The 26,263-nt window shown below is 35.8% G+C and overlaps 1 protein-coding gene across 15 annotated transcripts in view; it reads left to right on the forward strand.

Annotated features, from left to right (window-relative positions):
• NFIA (nuclear factor I A) overlaps window positions 1-26,263 on the forward strand; it is a 365,771-nt gene that overhangs the window by 13,728 nt on the left and 325,780 nt on the right. Inside the window, exon 3 of one of the 15 annotated variants that reach the window (XM_054720780.1) lies at window positions 9,409-9,819. The exons of the other annotated variants lie outside the window; for them this stretch is intronic. Within the exon in view, the coding sequence (XP_054576755.1) occupies window positions 9,409-9,425 (17 nt within the window). The 3' untranslated portion in view covers window positions 9,426-9,819. Of the gene's footprint in view, window positions 1-9,408; window positions 9,820-26,263 lie in introns of those variants that run through there. 15 annotated transcript variants of the gene reach the window in all.

Consider the following 26,263-nt stretch of genomic DNA (forward strand, 5'->3'; position numbering starts at 1 on the left):
AAGATTAGTTCTTAATGACTTTAGTACAAAAACTCAAAGCCTCACTCAACATGAATTTTATATTTGTAAATAGGAAAAAAAAGACCAGCAAAATAATTTTTACTACATTGGTTCTACATATTAATTCTCTTAGGATTTTTTAAATAAAGTATGCTGCTGAACTGGAACCTATAATGAATAAAAGAAAATGTAATTTTTTTTTTAAGAAATGCTAATAAGTCTTAACATTAGGGTTGTTGAGTATCAGTTATGCTGGAGGAGGAAAATTTAGGTTTGTAAATAAATTGGAAACAAAAGAGGGCTAGAATTAAAAAATAGGACTCACAGTCATTGTTCTTTCCACCCCGTTCCATACTGCCTGCCTTATGATGTCTCTGGTGTTTATGGTGGTCCCAAATCCTGTGAGTTTCAGACATAAACAGTTTTCAGATCATACATACTTATACAAATATTTTAATAGCTATTTTTGAAATACTCTATGGGTTAAAAAAGTGAGATGAAATAAAAAAATAAAACATTTAAAAGGTAAATACTATTCAAAATTTTGTATGTATGTCTGTGTAGCATCTGCCCTTGTCAGGCTGTTGTCTTAGTTGCTATGGGTTGGGTGATTTTATTTCCTTTTGTAATTTTGCCAGCCCATGACTGGGTAGTGCAACATGTTCATGCTGTTGAGGAAGATGTATCTGTGGTGAGTCAAATAGCTTGATCTAAGTGGTAATTTTTTGGTAGGGAAAGGTATTTGTCAAATTCTATTATCCAATAGAAACTGTGGTGCTACAATATCAATTTTCATTTAATTATCAAAATCAGGCAGCATTACTTAATATGGGAAATGGAGGACTATCTCTTCTGTCTTATGTGCCTGCTTCTTCCCTCCTTCCCTGTGGGAAGCATTTAGGATACTGGTATTTTAATCTTAAAGGGATTCGTTATTTAATTTTAAGCTTCTACATAAAGTGAATATTGTATATATAGGGTCCCATTATTGTCACTTTCAAATATTCCATTGCTTTTCAAAGAAGCTGACATTACAAGTTCTTAGGTTGACAAATTCTCATCAACTTTGATGAAAATTTTGGCTGCAAAATGACGAAAGGCAAAGGAGGGCCCTAGACAGATGGATTTCAGTGTTGAGTTGACATCAGGCCCTTCTTCATGGCATTTTTTAAACATTACAAGTGAATGAGGAATGGAGATGCTTAAAGAGCTTACTATAGAATGAGGAAGTAAGATATTATGTATGTGCATGCAAACCTTCATAGCATGCTGTTAAACAGAACTGTATGAGCTTAGGTATAATAGCAAAGTGGCAGTGCAAATTGTAAATATCTTTTTTACGCATTAGAACTCAAAAATAATATTAGTCATTATAAATATTGTGGATGGAAAAGTGTGTATACCTGAGAAAATATTTTTAGCATGAAGTAATGGGAAGTTAAAGATAAGTGGGTTACATACATTTAAGATGATGCAAGGATTCTTGATAAGATTTTGGCAAAAGCTTGTCTGCATCTTTGTATGACTGTGGCAAGATTTCTGCATGGATGTATATTATATAAATATAACTAGTTACTAATGTTTCTGTTTGATTCATTTAGTTGGCGTTTTCTTCCCTTCTTTTAAATGTTAGAGGTTCTCTTTTGGAGAGTAGTTTCAAGTAACTTCTGAGAATGAAGTCTTTGTAACTGGATGCTGTTTAACAGCATAACTATTGTTGTACGTCCCTGTCAGCAAAAGACAGTCTTTGCAATACTTTTATTGTATGGCCTCTTAATATGTGACAAGGACTTTTATTAAGAATTATTTTTCCTTTTAAATGTACTTTTTGAAATCCCTCCCCCTCCCAAGCTAATCAAGAATTATGGGGGTGTTTTAAGAATATTCAGATGAATTTTTATTATTTTGTAGGCTTGTTCACTGTATAGGAAAAGTCTTATTTTTTAAAGAAAAGTTCTGGGATTCATGTAGTTTAGATTTTCTCTAAAAGGAAGGGGGAATAGAGATTAACAGAAAAATGCCATCTCATTGAGCCCAGGATGTATATAGTTCTTTGGAAAATGAGAATATTGCAATCTGAATTGTTAGCGTTGAATAACTAATTGTTCTAAAGATATTTGCCCCTCATTTCAGAAAAGACAGCAAACATGCAAAATGGATAAATGTAATACTTTGTACTTTTACCACCTACATTTTTAAACTACAGTGACTGATTTCTCTGGAAAGGTCAGAGGTTTCAGAAAGCTTTGTAATTCTTCAAAGAGAGACATTTTCAGTTTTGCTATATAAAGACTGATTATACATAGCTTTTCACTTTATTTGCAATTGAGCCTAGGAAGTGCTGGGGTGGGTATGATGCTGAATAAGACATGAGACATGTCATGAGATAGCAGAATTGGAGGGAAACAGATAGATTGGAGAAAAACATAGCATCACTTTTGGACTTTCCTATCAATCACTTTGTTTAAAAGTGAGGACAGAGCAGCTGCAACAGTGCATTTGGCTTTGTACTAGAGCATTCTATTACAAACTCTTTGAACACTTGAGCCGATTCGAGGAGTTTATATATGTGGGTGCTATTTCTTAGGATTGGCTTTGTTGGTTTTCTAAATTGTAGATATGAGTTCCTTTGGTTATATGTGGGTTTCTTTGTTTCTGTTTTGTTTTTCTTTTGGACTTATCCAAGATTTGGAAAATTTTTCAAGTTGGGTGGTGGGGTGTGTAGAGATCGTAGATGACTTTTGTTGTGGATTACTCCTGTTATTCAGGAAAACAGAGGCTCAGAGAGGGTTAGTAATTCACTCAAGGTCATGCCAACCGTAGGTGGCAAAGCCAGGGTTAAAGCCAGATCTGTCAGACCACAGGCTCCTGTTGTTAACTTCTGTAATATTTAAATTGGCTGTTCTTATACATTATGTTATTAGCTCTTCATGTAAACCGTGCATTTTAGGGAGGGGAGCTTTTACAATTGCTTTTATGCAGTTCAGGAGGCTGAGTAACATGTCCATGGTACATGGTTAGTTAAGTGATTGGAGCTGGTAACTAGGTCAGACCCTTCTGTGGCCTGTTTTTACTCTCTAATGTAAATGTATCCAATGTATCCAACTCTCTAAGCTCCAATCAATGTATCCAACTCTCTCAGCTCCACCTCTGAATGTTTGGGTGGGATAAAAAGTGCTCTCTGGACGTATGTAGTATTCTGAAAGCACTTTGTTTTCTCTGAAGCTTAAAAAGTAGTGAGAGCTCTGGCTGGTGTGGCTCAGTTGGTTGGAGCATTGTCCCGTACACTGAAAAGTTGAGGTTCGATTCCTCGTCAGGGCACATACCCACGTTGCTGGTGTGATCCCAAGTTGGGGTGCATGTGGGAGGCAAACGATCGATGTTTCACTCTCACATTGATGTTTCTCTCTCTCCCTTCTGAACTTTCTCTAAAATCAATTAAAGCAAGTTCTGGGTGAGAATTGGGGGGAAAAAAGTAGTGAGAAATAGAGCTTGTTCTGGTTTGTTATTAGATTCAGAGTTTCACACCTTGGAGGAAACCTTCATTTACCAGGTGAGAAACTAAGACCACACATCCCAAGAGCTCTAGAGATAGAAAATTCTTGCATAAATTGGAGAGCAGTTGTAGCCTGTTGTTATTGTTTGTATCAAGGTGGATGCTTTTTGTTTGGTGTTGGCATAGAAGATCTATTTTAGTTGCCTTTATTGACAAATTCTACCCTGTCATTGGCAAGTCCATTCAGGAAACATGTTTTGAGCACTTAAGGCACTATGTGTTAGGTGCCAGCTATACAAAGCTAAAGAACATGTTATGAAATGAGTTGATGCCATCTTAGATGTAATTTCCTCAGAAATTAAGACTTCAGCTGTGGCTGGTTTGTCTCAGTGTATATAGTGTCAGCCCTCTGACTGAAGGGTCCCAGGTTTGATTCTGCTCAAGGGCATGTACCTCAGTTGCAGTCTCAATCCCCCGCCCTGTTCAGGGTGCATGCAGGAAGCAACCAATCAACGTGTCTCTCTCACATTGATAATTCTCTCTCTCTGTCTCTCCCCCTCCCTTCCACTCTTTCTAAAAATAAATAAATAAATAAATAAATAAATAAATAAATAAATAAATCCTCTCATCAGGTGAGGATTAAAGTAAAAGAAATTAAGACTTCAAAGCTTTTCATGTTTTAAAATTAGGATTCTTCCAACCAATAGCCTGTGTGAGTTTTTAATAATTCACAGAACCAGTTGTTTATATTGCCTTTTTGCTGTACAATTGGTGTATGTTGAGGAATTCTATCATTTGATGATACTTCTCCAGTTAGATTTTTTGTTTTCTTATGTCAAATATATCTGTGTGAGTAGAAAGAAAATCCGAGCAGACACAGGAGAGGGCACAGGTGGTTTCTATTATTTGATAGTTCACTGTAGCATGTTTTCTCTAACGAAAACTGGTGGGTAAAAAAAAAAAAAAGTTCTATTTTTTTAAAGAACATCTTTCTAGTAATAGTGAAGTATAAAACAGAGTCATAGGAAAACTAAACAGCAGGAGAATGAGGGAATGAAAAATAGCAAGGAAAGGAAGGCCTGGGAGAGCCAGCCGTGTGAATTCATTTGGCAGTTGGTAGTAGTTCCTAAAACAGTCAAGTCCCAGTGGTATAACCTACATTCTCTATTTTGCTCCATCTCCAGAGAAAGTTAGCAATCCTGAGACTTTTATACTGAAGTGGATTTAAGTTGTCCAAGGTCTCAAGTTGCTTTGCCTTATTTTCTGTTGTTAAAAGAAAACAGATACGAATATACATTCAGACAGAAAGCATAGAAGAGGTCCTGTATGTGTGAGTGTGTGCTTGTGTGTTAATGGGACAGGTGTGAAGGTCTTTGGGGAAAGTGTGTACAGATGGTGATGGGAAAGAGAAGACCTTTGCATGTCTGATAAATGAAATACAAACAACAACAACAATCTGGTGGTCCCAAACAGTGGATATTGGATTTTGTTTTTGTTCTGTTATGTCTGCTTGTTGTTTGATCTGAAAGTGAAGTCTATTTCTCCAGCCATTAAATATGTGAGCTTTTCTTTGTATAGAAACTAAAACAAATGATTTGTTCTGTAATTATTTTCAAAAGGTAGAAAATGTGTGTGTAACATTGAGAATGGCATGGGATTGTCATAGAAACTCATCTGAATGCTGTAAATAAAAATGGCTGGGGATTAGTCACAGTGACATGTGGGACATCATGAAACTCAAGACAGATTTCTTTGTTTTACAGTCAGTAAGAGAAGTGAGGCGAACTTGATCGAGTTCATGGGACGTTAGCAGTTCAGTTCCTTCAGGGAAAACTGTGTTGTCTTCAGATTAAATAAGCCACATGGGTACAAATATCTGAATTCACTGAAAGTTTTAAAAGTTTGAAAATCTCTCTGTTTTTGTTACTAATTTCCTTCTCTCATTACCCCCACCAATCTACACAGCTTATTTTCTTATAATCTTGAATAGCATTTTTATATATGTGGCCTTATTATGTTTTATTTAATCTCATTTTTTTCAATTAGTAAGAATAAAACTGAACATGATAAACAGTGTTAATGTTATATCTTTTAAAATTATATATATTTAGATTAGAATTATGGGTCTGCAATATAACCCCATTGTCAGTTTTCTAATGTATTATTTAGAAGGAAATTTTTATAGTGTATTCTCATTGTCCAACATGTGGAGAAAGAATTGCTTGTCTTTAAATTTGGAATGAATCCCCAGTTGCATACTCCCATCAGGCTGATGTTTCAGTAAACGGACATATCAGCCTTGGACCCTTGAACTTTTGGAGGTAGGAGCTAAAGTCTGAGTGGGGTTCAGGACTTAGGGAATTAGTGCTGGGGAATGTCTCATGCTTCTGGTGAGCCCTCTTTCACAGTGCTATACTTTATTGAATGTTCTTATTTTTAATCAAGATAATAGACACAGCCCAGCCGGTGTTGCTCAATGGTTGAGCATTGACCTATGAATCAGGAGGTCATGGTTTGATTCCTGGTCAGAGCACATGCCCAGGTGGTGGGTTCGATCTCCAGTGTGGAGTGTGCAAGAGGCAGCCTATCAATCTATCAATGATTCTCTCTCATTGATGTTTCTCTCTCTCTCTGTCTCTCTCTCTCTCTCTCCCTTCAACTCTGAAATCAATAAAAACATATTTAAAAAGTAGATACAGTATTTAAACAAGGGAAAGGTGTAGACAAATGTGGAATAATTAAGGTGATTGAGTTGTCTTTCTGGATTGAGTTAACCAGTTAACACAACTAACCTTGAAACTGAAGAGAGCACATACAAAGATATAAGTGAAAATTTTAGTGCATGGAGCATACAGAGGCACCCTGCCTTCCTACCTGTCTCCCATGAGACTCTACCCACACTTTGTATCATAATGTGTGTGTGTGTGTGTGTGTGTGTGTTTCTCTCTCTCTCTCTCTCTTTTTATTTTTTGTATTATTCCTTCTACGTGGTATGTCCTCACCCTCCTTTAATTGGCTAATAGTACTTAAGCTTCTTTTCACCCCAGCATTGGACTAAGGGCTCTTTCCCTACATTCCCATAGAGTCCTGGCAGCACTATATCAGTCAGTACTCACCGTTAGCACTTCCTGTATCATAAAATGATCTGTTTTCCAAGTTGGGCTGTGATTTCTTTATGAGCAGGGGCTAGATTGTACTAGTTTTTTGTGTCCCTCCCCATAGGGGTGCATAGGGCCTGCTCATAACTTTGTTGAGCTGGGGACTAAGTGGAGAATATGGGTTGAACAAAACAAAACAAAAATGTGAGAAGCTGATAGTCTGAATTTTAAAACTAGGTAACATATTATATACTTTTTGGGTGTTCATCTTAGGACTGATTTTAAGCCTAAACTTTTTGTATGAGAATGATTTTTCCCTTCTCACCCTATTATGTTAACTGATTTCTGTTTCTTCACCAAAATCCAAAGTTGCATGTTAACCTAAAGGAGTTATTTATATGTGAATAATTATAATTTGGAAAATAAAGATTTGTTGAGGCTAGAATTATCTATAGAAAACTGTCAGGCTATTTTTTTTCCATCTAAGATCCTGGTCTTGACTTTTTTTGAACTGTTTACCTAGAAAAGATGATATGGAGGAGATAGGAAAATATAACCATTGTTTCAGCTTATGTAAGAAAATCATCTTTATAACAACAGTCATTTCTCAAGTACCTACTATGTGCTAGGTACCTAGCTAGAGGGGAGACAACGGAATTTAATTTCACGCTGTTGAATTTTTGAAGAGCATAATCTTGATTAAATATGGAGTCCTCTCCTTAGGATGGACACACTTTGGTGGTGGTGGTGATGGTGGGGGAAAAGGGGTTGGATCACATACTCACTTGCTCCAAAGGGAAAGTGTCAGTCATATCCTTATGTCTAGAGAGCGTTTAAAGGTTTGTCTGTCTGTCTGCACTGAATCAGGTGTATTTTGGCATAGTTACTTACCTGAAGTTGGGACAGGCCACAGGCAGTAGTAGTAGAAAAGTTAGAAATCAGAATTAAGGACTTGGGCCCAATTATATATGGTGAACTACTAAAGTTCCCCTCTTATCCAATGCTTTACTCTCATCAAAACTGTTAGACCAATTTCATTAGCTCCAAAATGCACCAGCCTATGTAAATCTTCTTTGTTTAATTGGAGACCTATTGATTGTAGGTAATATAAGCCTCTCTAAGGGAAACAGAACCCAACTGAAGATAAGAGTTTCTTCCCCCCAACACATACAGCATGCATGATTTTATTTCTCTAGGCATGTTCATTATCAAAACTGTGCCACTGCAGATTTTCCCATAAAGTGTTTCCTTCTGGCCCCATTTTCATATCTAAAAGCTCCTACTGGTTTCAGCAAGGGATAATGGAAGCATTTAACAGAAACTCTTCTCTCTCTCTCTCCCTCTCCCCCTCCCTCTCTCTCTCCCCCCCCTCTCTCTCCCCCAAAACCTTAAAAGTTCATAATGAGAAACAACAACTTATAACATCATATGAAAATTAATTTGCTTTAAAAAGATGAGAAAAGTCTTATTTTGTGCTTCATAGAATGCTAAAAGGGATGAAATTTTGCTCATCTTCTTTAGTGAGCAGTCACCAAAAATATTCCAGTAGGGAATGAAAACTAGAATGCAATTTTTTTCACTTATATTCTAATTGAATCTCAAAGCTGCAAAGAAGATAGTGTACCAGCTTGATTTTGCAAGGTGGTATAAAGCATGGGCTATCCCAGTGTGCTTCCTAGGATCGGGGCATCTTCTAACTGTTTATACTAATAGGAAACTTGCATTTTCTTATATATCTTCTTGAAATTCCTTTCATTTTTATTTCTGAAGTGTAAGATTCAGGTCAAGATCAATGTATGGCTAATTGCTTATTAAGTAATAAGAATTTTGAGAAGGAGAAATGCCTGTTCAGATGATATAAATTTTCATTCAATAACTCAAACTATGTTTGACAAAAACACTAGTCAGGCATTGAAGAGGTAAATACCTCTATTTTTTTTCTTTCTTAAAATTATATGAAGATTATGTTTATTAAGAACTTGAATTAGGAAACACTCTAATTTTTCTCTCCCTTAGAGTATTATCAATTTCTAAAGGAGATATTTAATTACTGAAATTATAGCATCTTGTGAAAAAGGGTTATTTTCTAATTTTATATTGTAGTTAATGCTGTCGCAATGAATTCATGGCCCTTCTCAGAGTATTCATTGTTCTTGCTTGGTGTGGCTGTTCGAACACCTCTCAGGTGGTGAGGAGTGTATGTTTAGATGGCGTGTAGTGGAGAGATCTTGACTGGTACAGAGTAACTTTATAGCAGCCACTATAATGCTTATCAGTGAAATCCTACCTCATTTAATTATTACTTAATTCTCTGATTATATTTTTGTGTCTGAGAGAAGATGATCACCTTCATCCTGTTGAAGTGTGGATGGACAGCTATCGCTGTTTCAATTTCTCAATTCGGCACACCTAGAATGCCTTTTTAAGGAATAGTGCATCAGTCTACCTACCAAAACGGATGTAGTGAAATGCTGACTGGACTTGTGATGAGATAAGAGGCTTCTCAATTCAGTTAAGTTCATCTTTGTGTACTGCATGCCACTCAGGTTCAGTCAGGTTTTTAAAAAATTGCTTTTGGAAATTATTCATAGAAACTCAGTCCTATAACCAGATATTGAATATTATCATTGGAAGGAAGGTTTATACTCATCTATCAGACCAAAAAAATCCCACCTCTCTATCAGACCAAAAATAACCCACCTTGTTGATCTCTTCTCATATATATGTGATATGTGGTATATGATATATGATATGTGTGTGTATGTATGTATTACTACCAGCTATTTACAACAAGCCTGGATCATCCTGTTTCAGCCCCCTCCCAAGAATAGACGTTTCTTTGAAACCAAGCATTCTGGAATGGAGTGTTAAAAGACTGATTGATACATTTTAAGTCAAACAGAAATGTGGATTATCTGCTGTTTGGATTTGTCCATGCTGGAGTTACTACCTCCTGTATGGCTGCATTTCCCTTTTTGAATGGGGAACTGAGATTGGATTTAAAATGAAAATTATTCATATCAGTCAAGTAAAAAAGAATGAAGATCCCCCCCGCCCTAATTTAACTATTCATATACTTTCTTGGGGAAAATGGGACTGCATTAATAAAATAATTCAAACTAGAGAACTACATGTATTTCTTTTAAACCATTTCAGGCCTGTTGCTGAAAGGTTTTAGGATATTGTGAAAAATCATTTTGTTTTAATAAACATTGCTGGTTCGATTATTTATTTATTTATTTATTTATAATTTGTTTTTCAATATAAGAATATATGTAAGTTATAATCCTATCTAATAAAGAGGGAATATGCTAATTGACCCTCACACCATTGCAAAGATGGTGGTGCCCACAGCCAATAAGGAGAGAATATGCTAATTGACTGCCACGTCCTCAAAGATGGCGGCTCCCATAGCCACAAGATGGCAGCACCCAGTCCCCTCAGCCCCGCCGGGGTGGCAGGTGTGCGGCAAGGCTGGCCGTGCCACGCGCCTGCCTCCAGAATCCCCCAGTTCCCTCAGCCCCCCAGCCACCAAGGGCCGGCCCGAGGTGCAGGCAAGCCTCAGATGGCAGCTGCCCAGCTGCCCAGGGCTGGCCCGAGGTGCAGGTAACCAGGGCCGGCTGAGGCTTGCGCTGCCGGCAATGGCAGCAGCAAAGGTGTGATGGTGTGTCGACTTCCCCTGATCACCGGGTTGCCTCCCACGACTGAGGGCTCCCGGACTGTGAGAGGGAGCAGGTCGGGCTGAGGGACCCCCCCCATCCAGTGCATGAATTTCCATGCACCGGGCCTCTAGTGCATAATAATGAAGTGAAGACCTGGGAACCTATCACCCCACCCGAGAAAGAGAGCATCAACAGTATTTTGCATTTACTTCTATGTTCCCTGGAAATATTATCCATTATCCTGAGTATTGTGTTCATCATTACCCTTATATAGAAGAAATGTTTCCATGACATATATGTGTACTAAATATATTGTTCAGTTTTGCTTAAGTTTTATAAAACTTTTATATACATACATACATACATACATACATACTTCTTAAAATTGATTTTCACTCAATGTTTCTAATGCTGCATGTACTGTAATTTATTATTCTTCTATAATATGCCAACATTTGATGTTTCTAGTTTCTTGCTACCAGGAAGTCATGAATAGTAACATGTCATCTGGAGCATGTGTGTAAGAATTTTTTTAGGGCATGTAATAAGAGTGGAGTTGTTGATTTACAGAGTGTGTAAATGTTACATTTTTTGTTTTTTAATTTTTATTGATTTTTAGAGAGGAAGGTAGAGGGAGAGAGAGAGAGAGAGAAACATCAATGAGAGAAACATCGATCAGTTGCCTCCTACACGCCCTCTACTGGGGATGGAGCCTGTAACCTGGGAATGTGCGCTGGCCAGAAATCAAACCCATGACCTCTTGGTACATGGGTTGTTGCTCAACAACTGAGCCACCCTGGCCAGGCAAATGTTACATTTTTAAAAAGAATAATATTATTTTATTTTTTTAAATAGTTGTACCTATTTTCACTCTCACTAGCAGCAGCAGTGTACAAAAGATTCATGTTGATATATGTCTTTTCTAATATTTACTATTGCCAAATTTTTACTTTTTGCCAACCTGGTGGCTATAAGATGATATTTCATTGTGGTCTTAATTTACATTCTTCATTTGATTAATAATGAGATTAAACATCTTTTCTATATATTTCCTTTTCTGTGAAATAAATATTCATATCTTTTTACTATGTTTTCTATTTTGTTGCTTGTCTTTCTTGTTGGTTTGTTAGGAATTCTTTATGTATCTTGAATTCTCCTTTGCATTATATGTTTTATAGGTTGTGGCTTATCTTTTAATTGCTTTAAGATATCTTTTTTATATTTTATTGATTTTTTTTTTACAGAGAATAAGGGAGAGGGATAGAGAGTTAGAAACATCAATGAAAGAGAAACATCAATCAGCTGCCTCCTGCACACCCCCTACTGGGGATGTGCCCACAACCAAGGTACATGCCCTTGACCGGAATCAAACCTGGGACCCTTCAGTCCACAGGCAGACGCTCTATCCACTGAGCCAAACTGGTTAGGGCTGCTTTAAGATATCTTTGATGAACAAAAATTAATTTTAATATAGTAAACTTTATTAATCTTTTTTCTTTACAGTTAGCGCTTTTGTCTTGTTTAAAATATCCTTTGCTCTGTTAGGAATACATGGTATTTTTTACACATCTTTAAATGCTTATCTCCCATTTAAGTTTGTATTCCAGTTGGAATTTATTTTTTGTGTATGGTATGAAGGAGAGGTCCAATTTTATTTTTTCTTTGTGAATTATAGTTTTTACTCCATCATTTATTGAATATTTTCTCTATTCCTCCAAATAATCTTCTGGGCTACCTCTATTGTTTATTAAGTTTTCATATTTGTGTGTATCTGCTTCTGGATTCTCTGCTGTGTTCCAATAATCAGTTTATCTACCCTGTACCAACACTATGTTGTATCACTTACTAAGCACTTATAGTTACTTAGGATATCTGATAAGGCAAATCCTTCCTACCTTATTGAGGAGTGGTTTTAGTTATTCTTGTCTCTTTACTATTCCATATACAGTATATGTTATTTATATTTAATATTTTATTCTACATATAGAATTCACTTTAATTTCAAACCTTTTTTCCCTTTTTTTAAATATTATTTTATATTCATCAAGGTGGGCTACAGCTATGGTTTTAAATAAGCTTTTAGTATTGAATTTCTTTTTTTTTTCTTTTTCCCCATTGATACATTTCACTCATTTCTCACTGCCCCTTCACCCCCACTTCTGGCAACCACCAATTTCTATATCCATGACCCATTTTTCTTTTTAATTCCACATACAAGAGAAATCATACGGCATTTGTCTTTCTCCGTCTGACTTACTTTATTTTCCATAATGCCTTCAAGGTCCATCCATGTTGTCACAAACGGCAGGACTTCATTCTTTTTATGCCCAAATACTCGTGTGTGTGTGTGTGTGTGTGTGTGTGTGTGTGTGTGTGTGTGTATGCCACAATTTCTTTATCCATTTATCCATTGATAGAAATCAAGCTATTGGTTGATTCCATATCTTGGCTATTATAAATAATAATGCAATGGACACGGGGGTGAATATACTAGTATCTTTTTCCAGTAAGTATTTTTGTTTTCTTCAGATAAATACCCAGAAGTCAAATTGTTGGGATCACATGGTAGTTATATTTTTAATTTTTCCCATAGTGGCTACACCAATTTACATTCCCACCAACAGTGCATAAAGATTCCCTTTCCTTCACATCCTTGCCAACACTAGTTATTTCTTGTCTTTTTTATAATAGTCATTCTGACCGGTTTGAGGTGATAGAATCATTTTGTCAAGTTTCATAAAGAGTGGATTTTGTTTAGAAATGTATTGAATCTACAGATGAATTATCTTTTTACTATCAGATCTTAATACATCTATGAACATGGTATGTCTCTTTATTTATTTAGATGTTATCTTTCAATTGATTGAATTACTTTTTACTCAGGTCTTGAGATTTTTTTTTTGTGAAGCTGCTTTTGAAAATTGTGTTTTTAAAAGTATATTTTCTACCAATGTGTTTCTAGTATAGAAAAACAGTTAATTTTTGTACAATAATTTCACATCCAATTATATTTTGTACAATAATTTCACATCCAATTACATGTTTTCAGCCAGTAATTGGTACATTTGTGTTTACTGTGTAGATTATCATATCAAGTACAAACAATTGCACTTTCATTTCTGCTATTCCAGTCTTATGCTTTTATCCTTCTTACACTTCTTACGGCGCTGGCTAGTACTGCCAATTATTTCAGTGTTGAATTAACCTGTGAGTATGGGCATCCTTGACTTTCATCCCTTGGTTTCCTATTTATTTTTTATTCACAAATGAGATTGAGGTTATGCCTTAATATTTAAATATTACATTTGATGATCATATTTTAATAAGAGAAAGGGCAAGAACTTACCTCATTTTGTTAATTTTTTCCTCAAATTCTCTTAGTTGGTTTGTTCTATGTTACAATAGTTGAGTCCTCAAATTCCCCTGGCAAATTACTTCATGTGCAGGGAGATAGTATAAATTATTCGGTGAGTGGTGTTTTAAAGAATGAAGTTATCTAATATTTCAAAATAAGAGGCTCATTTGTATATACTAATCATTTTAGATATTTCAGTAAAGATAATGACATATTTTGTATGGATGTGAGATTCTTTGATATTGTGGTGTGCGTGTCAGCCTGTTAAGTTTTGAACTATAGAATCTTTAAGTATCTTTTTTTACAATTTAAAATTCATGGTTTGGATTGGTTTACTTTTTTCCCTTTTCCTCATGCAATTTTTATTAAGACTTGAACAGATTACTCCTAATCTTGTGAGCAGACTGCAGGAAGACAACTATTAAAAGTAGAAAGCTATTAAGCAGTCAGGGGTTTATTATGCTTTAGTGTTTTGTTTAAGTCTGTTCTTAATTGGTTGATTAATGTTCGTGAAGTCCTTTTCCTCCCTCCATCTCTACAGATGGCAAATGGTAGGTCCCAACTGTCATTGTTCGCAAAAAAGGTTATGGTTCAAAGTCAAAGATTCAGAGATACTACAATAATCAATCATAGGAACTTGTCTCAGAGTGCTCAGCCAGGCAAAAGTTAGGCAGAGTAGTAATAATTACTCAGAATCCCTTAGGAACATTTTTTTGGTGTGTTCTTGATTTTATTTAGAAATATTATTTAATTAATGGAAATGTCTCTCTGAATTTAATGTCAGGCATTTATATAAATATGAAAAAGAATGGTTAATATGTTTTCTGTTAATCAGTTATCAAATGTTGGAATTTTAGTACAGTTTAAAAATGAGCATAATAGAGAAAGGAACATTCTTAATATATTGAGATTAACAGAACACTTTCAAAGGAATACCTTTTTACCATTTTCATGTGAAGATGATTTATAATGGTTAACTTCCGTTTTTTAGGAGGAAGAATAGAATTATGTTCTGGTATTGATCCATAAAGAGGATTTGTATTTTATTCATACTATAAAAAGTACCTTTAATGGATACATTGTGGTAATTGAATCTATACTCTGTATCACTATCAAAGTATCTTTTTAATTATTTTATGTTATATAATTCAGTAACTAAATTTAAGCCATGGGGAAGGAGATGACTGTATTATATCTTTAAGTATAATGTATAGCCTTTAATATTCTTAAAGTGGATGGCAGTTAAGGACATTTTTATTTAAATGCAAGAGAGAGAGAGAGAGAGAGAGAGAGAGAGAGAGAGAGAGAGAGAGAAGAGAGAGAAAGAGAGAGAGAGAGAGAGAGAGAGAGAGAGAGAGAGAGAGAGGAGAGAGAGAGAGAGATTCCATTACATTCAGCACTGTATGAAACTAAGTCAAAGGAGTTTTGTTAATTAAATTCAATTGCCATCCATTAGACCAGTGGAATGAGATGATTCTGCCAGGACGCTGACACAGCACAGGTATGCAATTTGGCTAAATGGCCATTTCTAAACCATAGCACACATTTCTCTACTTGTTCACTTTTTTAAGTAATAGTTTTTACTCTTAAAAAGTCAAAGAGGAACCAGTGCTTGCTGAAGGGTAAAGGTATCATTTTTATCCAGTCTACCGAGAAGCGATTAGTTTGTTGGCTTGGAAATGTGTGGTTCACATGGAGACTGTTTGGGAGAAAATGATTTTTTTAAAAAGTATGCAATATCTGTAGGCAAGCATATTAACAAAATGTATACATACATGTGTCAATGTAGACAAATGTATACGTTTTAAAATTTAGTGATCTTTAACCTAAAACAATTTTAGTAATAATTATTTCTTGAATTTAAAAAAAAGCATCCTTGAAGATATAATTACAATTTGGACATATACTACTTGGTTGGAAGTTATAATAATTATAGGAATTATAAAAATGAAATTTAGGTGGTGGGTAAGTTTATCTACATTTTGGCATAAATCACTACTTTTAGAGGCTTTATATGTCAGGCTGATAAGTTTCTTACCATAGTGAAATGACAAGAATACCACTCAGGCATTGGCTGACACATAATTTTGACAGCCAGCAAGATTGCAGTGTTGCTGAGTGCACAGATTTCCACTTCCTGCCAAGATTAAAATTGGCAAAAACCAAAGAGGATATTAGGGATTGTCACTTTAAGAAGAAATAACATGTTAATGTTCTCCATTTGCTTAAGAAATATAAGGGTGATCTCTTGAACTGTAGTCTGCTGAAATGTACAAGATTGCAATCAATAGATGTTGGTTAGTGTGAGCATCAAAAATTAAATAAAGTAAGTCATTGGATAATGAGGCTCATTCTAGTTTCACTTACTAGGACATTATTATTTTTCTTCTGTATAAAACGACTTCTTTACAAAAGCAGTAAAATAGGTTTCCCAACAGCCCCTGAAGAACAAAGGCCTACTTTAAGTTTGTGAATTTGAAGACAGAAGGCCTTACTTCCTGAATTTTCTTATTTTTTCCTGTGTGAGCAGATGGTTTTTCTTTTTATAAGTTGCCAGGTCTTTCCTAGTATAGCAACTGTCATTTATTAAGAACCTACTATGTGCTGGGTTCTGAACCAAGCACTCAATCTTCAATGTTTTTTTTTCTTACTTAGGAGTTTTCATTTAAATCTATGCATAAAAATGAAGAAAAAAGTTATCTCCTATGTTGTGAAAGAGTCAGACTCTGAAATCTGCTTATACTTTGCTATTTACAGTAAGTACTATTGAAACAGCTGTAGATGTTCAGATGAAAGTAGCAGTGTGGAGTGGGAAATGTGGGAGCGTTCATTTGTGAGGACTCTGCATTTCTCCAGCTTTATAGCCAACAGAAAAGGAGATTGTTGTGCATTCTATTAAATACTGCCAGTATGATTAATTTAAAGGGTTACATTTTATTGAACCCTGGTGTAGATGTTCTTTGTCAACCCACATTCACAGCTAGTTAGAGTGTGTGTAGCATTTATCAAAACTTTCTGGAGCCCCTCTCACCTCATTAGCATCTGAATCTCTATTCAGCAGTTAATGTCCGTTACTGCTAGAGTGCTCAATTCTTGTTTTCAATAAGCCAGTTGTAAAATGTCAGACTGTCACTTACAATATAAAAAACCAAAAATGATGGTATTTGTAAAAATGTTATCACCTCATAAAAACAAATTGTAAAGACATGAAAGTGATCTTGCTATGCTGGGCTTTCAGAAGGGAGTTGGTACAGCTACTTTAAATACCAGTTGTGTAGATTCCCACACTCTTCTACCAATGGAGAGGTTTACACAAGCATAATTTAAGTTACAATTACACTAATTAACATCTCATTTGCATAAATTGTTGAAGTCAAAACAACAAAGAATTGTCTAAGAAGCTTAATCCTATTTGTCCAAAATAGAAAGATTTTTTTTAAAAAAAAGCATGCTTTAAAAATTGGCAGCTTGAGTATGTCTTTAGTATTTGAGCTATGCCATTTAAAAAAAAAAAAGCTTTCTCTTTGTTTAAGAATATATTTCTCTACCCCTTCTATAATCTCTGTTTTAGTTAGCTTTAAATTTTTTTTGAAAAAAGGCAGTAAACTCTGGTTTCTTATTCAGCATAACAAGAGATTAAATGAAAATCAAGGTACAGTATCATTTTTATGTAGTAATGTAGAATACCATGACTCTTGAGATATATGATGAAGAGTTGTATGTGTGGGTAATTTGTAATTTGAAAAGTGTCCCTATAGTTCATTCATGGTCAGTTTTTAAGAGTTGGTTGGTTTCTTCCAGATTGTCTAGGTGTTTTCAATGTCTTGTATTTGCCTTTTTGTTGTCCTAGATTAAGGTTATGCTAAAGGTAGTTTTACCCAGGTCTTCTACATGTGTGATAGCTCACATTTCTGGTCAGAAAACTTTTTTTAAATGGCCACCCAAATGCAGTTAGCTTCGTAGGCAGTGACTTAGTATAGTAAACTATCTTCTTCTTTAAAACCCATTTAAAATTAGGGACATGTTTGCACACAGTGGATTACTGAAGTTTTCATACTAACTCACAAAATTCTGCTGTGGGCCTAACATTCATTCATTTCATATGCAATTATTGCTACCATTGAGCTTGTATTAATTACATTGTGCATATATGGAGATGAAATGTCACTGGCAGAGTTTACAATTTTTTTTATTGTTAATTTTTATAGTAATTTCGGTTGAGGAATTAAAATTAGCCTGCTTAGTTAGTATTTTCAATGTTTTATTAGCCCTAAAAATGTGACATGATCAGGAATAAGATTAGAATAAAAGTTTCTAATTATAATGTCTCAATATCTTGAAAGCATTTTGTTTATAACAATTAAGTTTATCTTAATTTAGTTGTTATAGTCTTATTTTAAAATCTCATAATGTAACGTTTATAAATTACTGTCTTAGAGATAATTAGTTTATAAATATGTATTGAGTATTGACTGCATGTGAGCCATCATGCTAGGTTTGGTGGAGGATATAATCATATATATGTATATATAGTACACATATATGTATATATACATACACACACATATACACATACAATGTAGTACTTGCTTGTATGAAACACATCCTTCTTGGGGACATATAAATACAGACCAAATAAGAACATGTCTTGTAGAAATTTAGAAGAGAATTTATGAAGAATAGGGACAATCTAGAAAGCCTTTGGATGAAACTAAATTCGAGTTGTGGATTGAAGGCTTGTTTGGAAATTAGATGGTGAGGAGGGGTGATGATCCAGATTGGTAGAGAGACTAGAGAGCAAGGGAAAGGCATGAGTGAAAGGGCAAGATTTATTGCAGGTCAAGTAAGTGGACAAGCTTGGTTAGTTTGTGGGGTTCATGTAGGGGAGGGCTTTGAGTGCCTGGTTAAATTTAGGCAATGGAGAGTCATGTGGGGCTTTGGAGCAGGGATATGACCTGTTTCAGGAAGTGCTTTGGCAAGATTGATCACCAGGCTCATATGCAGGGAGCCCGAAACAGGACGGAGTGGAGTTAGGGAGAGGGAGCAGTGGCTTTTGTAGTTCTCTCAGCACAAAAGTGTCAATCATAGTGGGTTTTGTTTTCTGTGCTCTGAGTAATATAGTGAATTAAATATACAAACTGGCAAGGATGTTTTAGAAAAAAATAAATGATTTCTGATTCTGAGGTGGTACTTAAAACTTAAAAGATATATTTTTACATAATAAAACATTAAAAAAATTTAATAGTGATTCTATATATATTTAGAAAGATAAGTCTGAAAAAAGAACATTATTTCCTTTATCCTTTCAAAGGAAAATGATTTCCAGATTATTTTCCCCTCTATTTTTAAAAAAAGCAGATTTTTTAGAGAACACGTTTCAGTTTCTTTTGTGCTTGGCCAAATTGTTCCATTGTCAATATTTGATCTTTATTGGAAATTGAGGGCATGTTCCAGTTACTCAGGAGAATGTTCTGGACTTTTCTTCTTATCTTTTGAAGGCTTATCTTTGATAAGGTTGGACATGGTGTGTTCATGGTGACTGTTATCATTCTTCTTGTCAGTTTTCTATATTTACCTTGTTTATAGTAAGTAATCTGAGAGTGCCTTCAAGAGCCTAGAAAAGATTTGGCTTCAGATACTACATTTTAGGTATCTTAATATAATCAGGAGGAAATTGGGCATTGTGTTCAGACAGGATAGAATGTATTGGTGTAGGTAGAAGTACACATTTTAAATATTCAACAAATATGTGATCATTTACTAGAAATAAGTAACATGGTGTATGTTCATAGAAGAATAATAGAGAAAATTGAGACATTCTTCTTCCCTTCCAGATGCTTAAAGATTGTTAGGAGAAGAGGCACAGCATGCTAAGTGCTAGGTTATAGGTAGAATACAAGGGACTCATGTGGCCCAACAAAGCACAGTATTCATTCTGAGTGGGGGAGACTGAGGAAGATGTCTGTGAAGGAGATGATATTGCAGCAAGGCCTTGAAGTTTGGCAAGCAAAATGAAGGGACAGCACAACGGTGGGAACGGGTGTTATGTGTTCTCAACAGCATGAGGTCGGATGGAGCACAGGGTGTGCTAGTGTATGTGATGTCTCCTGCCCACGTTCATTCAGCAAGCACCCATCCCTTACCTTGTGCCAGTCATTGAGCAAGGCTACCCAAAGGAAGTTGCCAACTTATTCCTGAGCAAAGTTGAAAGGTTTTGTCCAATTGCCCTTGCCCCAAAGAGGGAGGAGGTCTGTATCTGGTCCCTTTGACATATTTTCCCTTGGCATAATTAGAGTTTGTTTTGAATATACATTCAAAATTTCACATTCCCGTCTGGGCAGTGTGGAAGGTGGTTGAGCATTGATTTATGAACCAGGAGGTCACAGTTTGATTCCCAGTCAGGGCACATGCCAGGGTTGCAGGCTCGATTCCCAGTAGGGGGCATGCAGGAGGCAGCCAATCAATAATTCTCTCTCATATCAATGTTTCTCTCTGTCTTTCCCCCTCCCTTCCACTCTCAATAAAAATAAATGGAAAAATAATCTCCGGGGGGTCGGGGAGGGGAGTGAGGATTAACAGCAAAAGAAATGGTAAGCACCATAGTCCTCCTGCTCTTTCCATTTCTTCACTTGCAGCCAGATTCTTCCGTCCAAGGATAATCTGAGGAGTAGCTGCCATATTTTCTGTTTTCTTCTTGGTTTAAGGAGACCCCTTTTTTCACCCCTAAGAGTTTGAGTCTGATGCTGATTTTTGTCTTATGCTGGGGCTGCCCAGTTGCAACAGAGTTCAATGGTATAAATGCAAGGACCAAATCAGAGATCCCAAAATAATGCTGGAGAAGGAGAATTATCTAGGTATCAGTAAAATTGTGTGATGGATTTAAGGAAGCCCTTGTATACAGTTAAAGTGAGACTCCGTGTTAATTAAAACAACTTCACAGTACATCTCTGCCACTGCTAGTGCTGTTATTAATTATTGCAAAGGTAAGGATTTTTAGCAACTGCAAATATGCAGAAAACATGGATATCAGAAAGTTTAGATGACCTTAATGAAGAAACAAAGGTGGCTCTGAAACTTTGCCTGGCAGGAATGAGGTTTTGTGAATTTGATAAACACTGTCGGTTGTGAAGGCGTCTTCTGATAGGTGAAAAGTGGTTTCTCGATGCAGTGCTGCCTGGCATGCATCTTCTCTATGGTCTATTATCTTGTGGGAATGACATTCGTTAAGTTGGTATCTGTGTGCATCCCACCCAAATAAAGAATGTTTCATCAGCAAAGTGAATTGCCATAGAGTCATCAGACTCTAGAAATAAATTATCAACCACGACTGCAGTGGGTGAGGCTGTTTGTTTATCACATCACTTGAGAACAGAGTAAAGTGAGTTTCTTATTTTCCTGAGTCTTGAATTCTCATTTTCGACATCTGTTCGGAAACTTTCTAAGCCATGGAGTATTCTCAATGAGCATTTTGTTAAATGGATGAAGGAAGACTTAGTTTTCCATTGTTAGGTGAAGCCTAATTAAAAATTAAATAATGACTTTGTGTTGGCTTGTAAATTCCTTATTTCCTGCATGTAGGAGTGTATTTTGTTAGAACATTCCATTTTTAAAGGTTCTTTTTTTTCAATGACAAGAAATACTTCAAACTACTATTTGCTTTTGGAATTACAACAGAGCATCAAAGGATAGTCTCTTGTGGAGAGTGGGAGGGAGCCGTAAGGGGTTAGACGTACGTGGTTTTATGAGCTCTCTTTTCTGTGAATATAGCAGAATTAATTTAATTGTTCAATTTCACCCTCTCTGGCATAATGGCACTCATCAATGGCAGTTAACAGAGGCACCTGTTATATATTTGTGTTATATTAGGAATTCTTTATAAACTTAATAAATGAAAGCTCTTTCTCTTACAGGCCTGATTCTCTAGTGGACTTCTAGTGAAATTATGTGGCTACCTTCCATTAATGTTAATGGAGGTTATGGATATAAATCCCTCCATAGTGATGGAAGAAGGACCCCAGAGAAATGAATGTTTGTAATGAATCACTGGGTGGTGATACAGGATTCAGTTGGTCTCCCTAATACCATTTTTTTCCTCCTAAAAGTTTGAGGTCTTGTATTTAGGAACTAGTTTCTCTCCACCTGAGTCCTTTGTTGTCAAGTCTATAGTAAGAACAGGAAAAAATATGGATTCATGAGTAGGCATAGTTTTTGTGTTATGTAATGGTATAGCACGAGTAATTTTGTGTTTTCCTCTCAATATTATTTGGTAGATATAACTTGAATGTTTTAAGAGGTCATCATATTCCATACTAATAACAGTTGCTTAATAATTCATTGTCCTGACAGACTGCCGTTTATCATTTAGGTATTAAAGCCCTCAAATGTATTTATTGAGTACCTACTGTCTTATACCTACTGTGTATAAGACTCTGAGCTTAATGCATATAACATAGTCTCTATCTCAGATTGCCTACCCACTTGTGATGAAAGTAGACCCTCGTCTGTAAGGCACCTTCCTGTGGGCCACAGACTATGAAACGTCCCCTAATTAAAGAAAGGGAAAGAAATTTACAGTTAGTAACATCACTTCTGGGACTCTGATTGGAGAAAATAATTTTATATGTAATTATGTTTTCAATCAGTATTGTTCATTTATTCAGCCAACTATTATTGGCTGCTCATTATGTGCCAGGCATTGTGCTAGGCATTAGGAATCCACCTGCGGACAAGGCAGATAGAGCCCTGTTCTCATGGAGTTTACAGTTTGGGAGTGGGTAAACAAATACAATGATTTCTAAATGTGACAAATCGCTAAAGGAAATGGACAAGGCGATAGAGAATAAATGAGGAGTTCCTGCTTTAGATGGAGGGTAAGGCCACACTCACCCTAAACATCCAAGTAGACAGAGACCAGGTGAAAAGAATTTGGTGGGGGTTGAGTGTGTGAGTTTGTGTGTGTGTGTGTGTGTGCGCGCGTGTGTGTGTCCCAGGGACGAAGAAAGAAGGCCATTGTGTTTGGACACTGGTGTGTTGGGATAGCGTGGTCTAAAGAGAGATAACTCAGCTCCTCCAGGAAGGAAGAACAGCTTACTACAAGGTCACATAGCAAGTGAGTGGTGGTGAAGACAGCACTAGAATCCAGGTCGGTGTGACTGCAGTCTGTGCTGTGTACTACCTCTTGATGTAAGTACCAGAGAGCATGTGCCAAAGAGTCATAGAGCTAATAATTGCTACAGGCATCCAGACAGGAGGAAACTCATTTTGATTTAGGAGAAGTCTCAGGATTCTTTTAAAAAGTGCATGGAATATGAAAGATATTATAGGTCTTTTCCTTTTGTAATATAAGCAGGAAATTATTCAGGCTAATTTTCAGATGAATTATTATGATAGCTAGTTGAGAGAACTAATGTACATAAAACTTTTTTATTAGGTAAAAATATCCCATGAAATCTTAAATATCCATGTATATATTTTAGTGATTTTTTTGTTTTATTTAAGTATTTCCTCCCCCCCACTCCCACCCCCCGCACCCAGTGACACTTACAAAATCCTGCTTACCTCACTCCCAAAGTCCACAGCGCACATAAACTCTGCAACCTCTGTTCCTGCGCCAAGGGCTCTTCCTTTGTTACCAGGTCCACGTAATTAATGGCTTTATCATATGAAGTAATTCAGTTACTCAGCAAAATAAATGATATACACTTTTAGAAATAACTCTAGACAGTAAACGTGCACCTAAAAGTGTTTAGTGAGAGGAAATTTCTGTTTGTCTTTAATTAAGAGAAACTGTATGGAAATGTAAGCTAAGGATGCATTAATCAGAGAAGTTGGCATGGCACCGTGTTCTTCATTTTTATTTGGCATAGATTGCATGGGTGCTCATTAAATAACTTGTATGGCTGAAATAATTTGTGATAGTTTTTGCTAAATTTTTGTATCCAGACTAAGACTCTGGAAAGTTTAAAAATTCAGTCTGTAGGTTTGAAGGTTTATGCCCTTCCTTATAACTGAAAATGTTGTGGAAATATATATCCATTATAGTGTTTGATTGCCTTATTGTTGAGGAAGAAACGTGTGTTATAAGATTATATACATTTTCAATGAAAAATTAGTAATCCAACAGCAGATTTATACCTGGTGAGTAGATATTTGTGCTTAATGTCCTTGAATTTTAATAGCTTCCCCTCTGCTCATCTTCTCTGCGAACTTGTCAACTTTGGTATTGTTTTAAAAATAAACATTTGGAGGAAAAAGTTTGGGTATTTAGAGGATTGGTAGTTTATTTCCTTCATGTAGGGTATACTCAACATCTCAAAGGAACCTTATTTATATAGATAGCATATTTGGATCAAGGCCAAGGAAAGGAATTTCCCCCTCCACTTTAAATTTTGGGTCCATATCGATCAAACCTGATTTCTTTGGCTTAAATCATGTGCTATACACTTGACCATAGATTTGGTTTGGCTATGTAATATTTGTTATTATGTGAGATGACAAGATTGAATTAGTTTAATAGTAGAGTTTTACGTAGTGTCTGTATCAACATTCTAATAAAATAATATGAAATTCAATAAGTAATGCCAAGTGGGACAGTGCCTCACTCACATAAGCTTACTAAACTTGATATATTCTCATGGCGCCTCTCCAGCATGTAGAAGAAACACATTTATCTAGGTGATTAGTATTCTTTCTGTGTGCCAGATTTAAGGATTGTTTGAAAATATTGTTAGAATCAAAATCAGCGTTTGTTGCTACACAGGGTTGGGCATTCCAGGCAAACTCTGGTCGCTTTTAATGGTGTTATTCTTACGTCCACTTATTCCACCTCTGCCGTGACAGTGACAGTTTTCAGTAACACAGACCTGCCATCAAAGGAGTGATAAGCTTGTAAGTGAAGCCTTTGGGAAAGGAATAAAGTAACTTCTGGTCCCATCTCAAAAGACGTTACTGAAAATGTCTTTAAAAGTGATCAAGGTAACACACACTAGGACTTGGACTGTTGGGGTTTTTGAAGTTAACAACCTATAACTAAGTCCATTTCAAACTAAAAATATGGCTCTTACACAAACTACTTTTTAAATGCTTTAGCTGGTTCTGAATTTAAGGATAACGGAAACATTAGAAATGAAGTCCGAGTCCTAGGACAGAAGATGCTTTTGCATTTGTAACTACCCACATCGGATTTAAGCTTGAATGCAGCAATGCTTTGCATTTTATGCTGCCTAATTTAATTCTAATTAGTACCTCAGATTATATTTTGTTACTAATATCTATTAGCGATAATACCAGGTCCAGTTTTTAAAATCTCAAATAAATTTACAAGAAATGTATTAACAAATGGTACGTTCTTAAATTGACCTCCAGGACATTAGGAAATCAAATTTAAAGCATTGCATTGTCTGTTACTCAATGGAGTGGCCTGAGGACAGCGTGTGACTTGTGTACTGCACATGATGCAATAGCTAAATATTCTAGTGTGAGTGAAGGTTGATTACACGATCACTTTAACTCTGTTTTTCCCGGTGCCTTTTGAACTCTTTTGTTTTCCAGATGGTATTCTATGCCGTATAGTATTGATCTTTTAAAAAAGAGTTCTCTTCTGGACAAGAAAACATAAGCTCCCTTTGGATTCTGGATGGAAATGAGCAACCCTATGCTCAGAACATAAAAGTATATCATGTTTTCACAAATTGACCCTCCTCCAAAAAAATTAATAAATTAATCTAGGGAGTAAATATGTAAGCAAGGAACCAGAAATTGATAAGCAGTTACAGGTTTTTAAAAAACTGTCTTACATTTTTGTCCTGGAATTAATTTTCAGTAAAAACTAAGACATTTTTTCTACTCATCTGGAATCAGTTTTTACCTCATTAGCAGGAAATCGTGAATATACATCCAGCACAAACAGAGTTCGCTTTATGAGGCAAAGAATTTGCACTCCGTGAGTAGATGTGTACAAGAAAAGACTCTGTTGTCCTTAACCAGCATTGTGGAGGAAATTTATAGCAGTAGATGCCATCATACCAACTTTGAATGGTTTGATTTCACTCTCTCTTTTCTTCCCCCAATACATCAGAAGAAGGAAGAATTTTTCACCTAACCTATTGGGAAATATTTTAGTGTTGCCTTTAGTATATTAGTAAAGTGAAATGTTCACTAGGTGGGCCTTGGTGGTGATAGCATGTGGGACTGGGGTAAAACTCCCTCTTCCATTTTCTTTCTGTCTTAAAGTTACATAACTATGTATTCTGCTCAACTTGTGTTACTGCAGTAGGAAGATGTGTAGGTGGAAAGATATTCTAAGAGAGGCTAGAACTACCTTCCCTGACAAGAAAAAATTCAAGTGAGCAAATAAATAAAAATAGATTCAAAGAATCATAGAATGTTATATACTAGTAGCTATAAGGACCTTAGGTTTCAAGATCCTAAGGATAAAATGTATATTCTGTGATTGTAAGTGGGACTTTCCATATTTAAAAGTTAAATTTATTAATGTGTCCATTTGTTTACCCATGATATATTGGTGGCTATTTTTAAAATACTAATTTTTATTATAGATTCTTTTTATTTGTCTGGATGCTTGAATATGCCTGTTAGTCTAGAAGTGTTCTCACATGTGCAAACATACAAGAGAAAATGGCAATCCAGCATT

The sequence above is a fragment of the Eptesicus fuscus genome, chromosome 9 (assembly GCF_027574615.1).
Source record: "Eptesicus fuscus isolate TK198812 chromosome 9, DD_ASM_mEF_20220401, whole genome shotgun sequence".
Taxonomy (NCBI): Eukaryota; Metazoa; Chordata; class Mammalia; order Chiroptera; family Vespertilionidae; genus Eptesicus; species Eptesicus fuscus.